Source organism: Archocentrus centrarchus, chromosome 5, assembly GCF_007364275.1.
Source record: "Archocentrus centrarchus isolate MPI-CPG fArcCen1 chromosome 5, fArcCen1, whole genome shotgun sequence".
In the NCBI taxonomy this organism is placed as follows: domain Eukaryota; kingdom Metazoa; phylum Chordata; class Actinopteri; order Cichliformes; family Cichlidae; genus Archocentrus; species Archocentrus centrarchus.
The window spans coordinates 20,646,325-20,653,626 of NC_044350.1; the positions used below are offsets into that span (position 1 = coordinate 20,646,325).

The 7,302-nt window shown below is 37.0% G+C and overlaps 1 protein-coding gene across 1 annotated transcript; it reads left to right on the top strand.

The window, feature by feature from the left end:
* Positions 1-1,285: 1,285 nt before the first annotated feature.
* Positions 1,286-4,845, top strand: LOC115780585 (protein FAM107B-like). Its single transcript, XM_030729850.1, has 5 exons — positions 1,286-1,441; positions 2,901-2,952; positions 3,204-3,390; positions 3,479-3,638; positions 4,357-4,845. Exons 1-5 carry the CDS (start codon positions 1,418-1,420, stop codon positions 4,459-4,461), a joined length of 528 nt encoding a protein of 175 aa, XP_030585710.1. The 5' UTR covers positions 1,286-1,417; the 3' UTR covers positions 4,462-4,845.
* Positions 4,846-7,302: the final 2,457 nt, after the last annotated feature.

Genomic DNA, 7,302 nt, shown 5'->3' on the forward strand with positions numbered 1-7,302 from the left:
CTTGGCACACTTTGGGCCCTTTAAATTCCAAAGCCTACCTGAACCTACCTGACCATGTCCATCCCTTTATGACCAGAGCGTACCCATCTTCTGATGGCAGCAGGATAATGCACCATGTCACAAATCTCAGAGCTCATTGTCATGGTTTTTTTGACCATGACAATGAGTTCACTGCACTCAGATGGCCTCCACAGTCACCAGATCTCAATAAAATAGAGTTGGTTGGAATGTGGTGGAACAGGAGATTGATATCGTGGATGTGCAGCTGACAAATCTGAAGCAACTACAACTGCAGCAACCAAAATCTCTGAAGAATGTTTCCAGCAACTTGTTGAGTTTATGCCAAGAGGAATTCAGGCAGTTCTGAAAGCCAAAGGGGGTCCAACCCAGTACTAGGAAAGTATAACTAAGTGGCTGTTTTTTGTTTTGTTTTGTTGTTGTTGTTTTGTTCCAGCATTAGTATTTTCTCTTGTGTTGCTCTTCTTTGAGATTCCTTGATTTTTTTTTATCTAAATGAAGGCTCTATGTATAAAAAATGTGGCATTTGGTAAAAATGTAAGCTTCTTCTTCTTTTCTTTTTTTTTTTTTAATTTGGGGACTGCGTGGTTAAATGTTCAAATAACAGAAGTCAAGGAAGTGACTGAGTACTGTGCACATATCTGCGACTAATGGCCTTCAAACACTTCTGTTCCTCTAGGACAAAGCTGCTTTAATCTAAACTAATTACTTTAGTCCAGTGGTTCCAAGCACAGAGGGCTGGCTCCTGTAAGGGGTCACAAGTTTAAATGTGACAGATTAGAAAATGATTAATGGGAAAGAGAAGAAGTAGTTCTTATTCTCTTGTAATTTTACAGACTTTTCTCTGATCATTGTGTCAAATAGGCAATAATTGACTTGAACACTACAAAATAATTTGAGCTTCTTCACGCTTAACAGTTTAAACATAGTAAGGTCACAGTCTTAAAAAGGTTGAAAACCACTGGTTTAACTCTTCAAAATGATTATTTCATGTCCATTATCAGCGAAATTACTTACATAAATATCCATCCATCCATCCATCATCCATCCATCCATCCATCCATCCATCCATCCATCCATCCATCCATCCATCCATCCAGGTAATCAGTCAATCGCAGGACTGTTAAAGAAACAGTCTAATAAAATAAGTATAAATATCTGCTTATATGCATCACTTAAGTGAATGAGTAAGAAGGTCAAAGTTGTTTAGCTTGTTCAACAGAAGCTTGTCTCAGTAGTGGCTTCCCTCTGGTCCAAACACAGAGCACTTTCCTCTCTCTGTGGCATTCTTGGCTGCTGGAGCAGAGAGAGAGTAACCTCAAATTATTGCTGAAACCCCATAACCTGTGAGCCCAGCAGGAATCTGTGCAGGCACCAAATCTGGACTCACTCTGAAGACATGGGAGTCACCCATGGGAAGAAGGTGAGTTTGTTGTTATCCTCCTAATTTTAATTTAAATTACTTTGGGATTATCAGGAGGGTGCATGTGTGTGTGTGTGTGTGTGTGTGTGTGTGTGTGTGTGTGTGTGTGTGTGTGTGTGTGTGTGTGTGTGTGTGTGTGTATGTGGTGTTTCAGTGTTATTAAATGGATGTTACAGATTTTGACTTTTCTTGTGATTTTTGATGGTATTAAGGTGATCAATTCAGTATTACCTCATTATTATGAGGTTATCACCCCTCTGATGTCACCATTATTAACATTTTTTAAATCAAAATGTTGCAGAGATACGTTTTTTTGTTGTTGATAAAATTTAGTCTGTATTACTCAAATAGATGCTTTGCTAGTACCTGGTTATAACTTTGTATTTACATCATTCTACTTATGTACCTCATTACTGTACTGTGGTATTAGCATGTTATTACTGAGCTTGATGTAAAGCGCTCACAACTTTTGTCCTTTACTTTCCCTGTGGCAGATTTTTCTCTTACTGACATCTCTCTTTTTTGCCCATTGCTCAAAGGCAGTGAATGCTTGAACAAATATTGGTTTTTATCCAACTGAAAAAATGCACTCTGAGAAGCTGGCCTTGGAGACTGTTTATACTGTCATGTCCTATTAATTCTTCTCCATACAATATCCACTGTGTGAGTTTTAGCAAAAAAGGACTCCCCCCTCAAACAATGGCTGGCAGCTATTTGTCATTAAAATGTATTCAATCCTCATCTAGAGTCCTTCTCATTCTGACAATTTACTGTCATCTTGTTGAATTTTTATTTATTTGAATATTGGTGCTGGAATTTGATCACATTAAGCATTAAAATTCTATTTTTTAATTTTTAATTATTTTTTTTTTTTTTGTAGCTCTAATGTAACTATGCCAAGCTGGAAGGCTCCAAAGTCGCAGATCATTTTCAGAGAAAAGGGTTTTATGTTATCATGCATGCCTTTCCTGCATATTTATGAAATACTTCAGTAAACAACAAAAACAGTATGAAACTGAATGAACTGTTTATTCAGCTGTCCAGACTGATTCACAGAGGATAATGATTCTTGTCTCAGCTATTAATTCAGCTTAAATTCCAGCAGGCAAATAGCTCAGTGGGAATTAACTGTGTTTTGTTTGATCCTATCATTAATGAGGTGGCAGCCTTCCACCTCAACAGTAAGGGTTCTCGCTTCAGTGGACATGTGTAAGGAGCTGACACTTCATTTGTCTGTCAGCATCATAATACAGCTTTGTGTTTGTGCGATTTCCACAAAAAAAAAAAAAAAATTAAAAAAATGCAATGTTGGCTCGACTTGGAGATTTCTATTTGTTTCCTTTTCCCTGCAGTACTTTTATTTTTACATGTAGCTATCTGTAAAAAAAAAATATTTTTCTGGGGTATGTTGCTGTCTTTAGGATGCATTATTTTCTTTTCTACTTTGTTTTGTTGACAGAGAGATCTTCAGCATTTCCCAGGTAGAGACGAGGCACACTTTCATGTGTCTGGTGAGAAAATATCAGAGAGATGTTGCATTTTCTTGTCTTCTTAAAATACTGTTGGAACATATAGATTACAAACTTGCTGTTTTAACTGTAAAACCGTTTAACCTCATCAAAGCGTCTTCCTCTGAGACAGGACAGGATTTTTTTTCTTCACTGTTGTAAAATGTGTCACTAAAATGTTATAGTACTGTTATAGAACTCATCTTGATAGGAAGATATATTTATATAAACTGTTGTGTGATTTTTCTCTTTAGCCTCCATGATGCAGACTCACCAAACTGATCTGGAAGGCCAGTTTCCAGTGCTTCAGGGTTTTCCATCCCAGCTGCAGAGTGAGGAGGACAGTAGTAATCTAATCAGGCCCCTAAAAGCTACCAGTGTGATAACTACCCCGGAGAGCCACCGGGAGCTCCATAAGGAACTGAGAATGACCCACAAGAGGTTAGACAGACACACTAAAGGTCAGAAATGCTCACACTCGAGTGTCGTTGTTTGCACAAATCATTAAGCAAGTCTGTGTTTCTGACAGGAGGAGAGTGTCTCAAGAAGGCAAGACTGAACTCCAGCGAGTTCTGGAAAAGAGGAAATGGGAACAAAGATTGAAAATGAGCAGGGATCAAGAGGAGGCAAAGAAGAAGACGTCACAGCTACATCAAGAGCTGCTGAAAAGACAACAGAGGCTTGAAAATGTAAGCATAGGACATGCAGCGTTGTTTCTTTCATATATTTACATACATATATTAAATATCCTTGTTACATCATTGGTTAATGTGGGTTAATATCCATCATTATATCACACACATGCAAATTAGGCAATTACGGGGCAGCTGTAGTTCTTTGTACTCATCTATAATCATATGAATATAAAGAAGCAGAATATAAGTTGTTCTGCAACCAGCCAGTTGAGGGCAGTCTAGTCCACTGTACTAGACACTGTGCTGGACATTTCACCTTTATTGTGCATATTTTATAGATATATGACTTAAAACAGTAAATCAGTGATTACATTTTTATTAAAAAAAAAACTTTACAAATGCCATTTAATTAATCTTTGCCTGTATGTTAAGAATGTTAAATTGTGCATGTCTTTCAAATATTGCATGTTTATCCAATGGTGGAGTATGCAGTGACAGTAATAACTATAATAAGTATAATATGACAATGTGTAAATACACCATCAAAAGCAAAAAGTCCTACAAAAGATTTGAAAGGGTATCAAAAACAAGATATAGTCTTTAACTTTGAATTCTACTAAAGTAATGCATAAACAGGAAACAATACAAGGACATAAAGTGTGGACTTTATTTTTGTACTTTAGCTACATTCCACAACTGTAGGAAACTGGATATGATTTATATGATTATGTCATTTCATTTTCACCTAAGTTGTGTTTTCTTTTCTCTACAGCTCGAAAAAGATCAGAAATCTAAGCAAGAAGAACCAGAGTTCATCCAAGTCAAAGAGAGACTGAGGAAGACCGCAGGGCCAGATGCAAGGGGAAAAGAAGTGTGATCGTTATGGTTTATAACTACATGTGTGTGTTTTGTGTTCACAGTGAGTGTAATAGACTGTTGGGAATAACTAACTTGGTCAAGAGATTCTTCTACTATAAATAGATATTACTGCTTAATGCTCATGATCAAGGCGACACCTTCTGGTCAAGTGGAGACACATCATTCTTTTTTTTTCTGTCAGGAATATAAATATTCTTTGAAAACTTTTTTTTCTTTTCTTTGTTTTGTTTTTCACCTGTGACTCCTAGATTACAATGTTCAGTAGCACATTAGGTAGCAAAGACAATTAAAGGCAGATTTTTATTATATAAACATGTCATTCTTTCCTTTTTCTCCCATAAGAACAATTTATTATATGTTTATTTGGACTTATTTGTTCACTGAATCCATTGGATTAAATTTAATCCATATGTAACAAACATTTTTTCAAATTTTTTTGATCTGCAATCAATGTTCTTACAGTGGTTATTGTATTATGACAGCACACACAATGCATAGACAAGGAAGTTTTATTTCATTTCCAGCAATCATATCTCTGTGTGTACAAATCTTATTTTCTTACATCTTGTTCAATAACCCATGATGCATTGCATCCATACATTTGTAGCTCAAAACAGCTTTTACAAAAAAGGATATACAATATATACTTATATTTATATTTATATATATAATATACACGTGTTTCTTTATGAATTTCGATGTGTTTGTAATGGGTAATATAAGCTTTAAAAAAAAAAAACAGCCAAGTGGAAACGAATCCCAGGAAAGTTTGAACAGAAGGTCATTACCAAACATATAATAGCCAGTTTCTCCAAGGTATCAACACTGGCTATCTTACAGTTAACATGAAGCCCTTCAAACACAGTTTGCATATTTTCCACAATTACAGTCATTGTAAATCCAGCGTAAAAGCTTTCTTTTGCTGTACTATATGGATCAATAACAAAATGAGGGAAAATGTTAATATGGGTGCAAAACAAAACAAAACAAATCTGCATTTAAATTCAACTAAAATGGATTGCTTGCTTACTAATGAAACACAATATGTTCAAACATTTTATAATGGCAGGTTATTATTAATGTCAGGATTTAAGTAATTCTAGCAAGCTGTTGGAGAGAAAATGCTTTCTCACTCTCATTTTCGGCTTTAAATCTCTTGCAGGCCGTCCTTCACCTGAGTCATACATTTGAAAAAAAATGATGACATACTTTATCTTAATCTTCAGTAAAGCATTCTTGTTTTCCTGTATGGCTTTAGTACTCTTGGCCTTTTGCTCAGGATGACAAATGTGAAGCGCGCACACTGGCAGACAGGTGATGTACGCAGCGGCGTGGCATGACATGTTGCACTGTGGCTGATATGTTTTCTTTCCACCAGTGTCTAGGTATGAGCTAGGAATGATTTGTTAGGGGGATTCTATATAAGCAAGAATAGCCAGAAAACAGAATGATTTAAAAAAAAAAAAAATTTAAAATGCAAATAAGTGTAGTACAGGAGAATTGTCACTCGGTAGAGACTTGACCATCACAGTCAATGCAAATGTTAAGTCCACTGTGCTGTGTTGTATTCGGTTAACAACATTACTTCTGGTGTTACTCACTTCACATTATATATCTCAAAATTACAGTATTACATCTTTTTTTTTTTCAGTACAACAGTGTAATAATAATCATGTGTGTTTATACTAATTGATTCATCATTCATGTAAACATATTTAACCAGGTCATGCAAACAGTAGACCAAAACTTCTTCCACTAGAGGTGCACAGCACAAAGCAGGCGGAGCGCGCAGACTGAGATCCCTCTGACTCAACGGGAGCCGGACCTGAGCCAGACCTAGAGACTGACAGCTGGCGGACATTTGGACACTTTGTCAGAGACAGAACAGGGAGGATGAACATGATACGGTGTGTTTGCTTTCTTCCCATGTGTACTAGATTCTCAGTATAATTCTTATAACATGATGAGAGCCCACAGAGGAAGGTGAGAGTACTGTGATATCCAGACTTATGGGGATCTCAGTTTGAGCCTCGGATAACGGAACAGCCATAAAACAAACAAACAAACAAACAAACAAACAAAATAAAAATTCTCCTTTTGATATTCATACATTTCAATGTTTTCCCTAACAAAAGCATGCAGACACTTCAGGTCAGAATGACCCTTCACAAACCCAGTCTGAGCCAGAATATAGAGTCCATAACCCCAGAATCACCCTTCACTTTCAAGTATCTCCTTTGCAAATAGGCGTCAAACAAAAGGAATGAATACTTCTAAAAAGACAGAAACTCTTAATAATGACAATATGTGTGTGGGTCGGGGTGGGGGTGGGGGGGTGGGGGGGGTGGGGGTTGGGGGGGGGTGCCCAAACAGAAATAAATAGGTGGGTGAAATCGGCAGTGAAGACACAGCTTGAAATTTAACTAAACAGCTACTTGGTCGATGACTAGACTGAGTCATATTGATGGGTGAAGAGTATAAAGGCATGCAAGAGGAGCTTTCAGTGCTCTTTCCATTTGTTTTTTGTTTTTTTTTTCCTGTCTGGCCAGATTTTTGGAGTAGGCTGCAAGTAATGTATAGCATGTGGGCCAGATGGACACACAATTAATATGATTAGAGGTACTGCACGTAAAATATAAGAAAAAATAATGGAATAGAATGCCTTTATCTCATCATTGAAAACTCCAGGAACTTCTTGAAGCAACCCCTTCCTGTACTGTCAAATGTCCACACTCTGCTAGATCTTCACAAAGGCCAACAGCATGTTCCCCTGGTGGTGGAGCATTGGTGGGGGGTTTCTAGTGACCATACTGAGAGATCCTTTAAAAGAATCATGCCT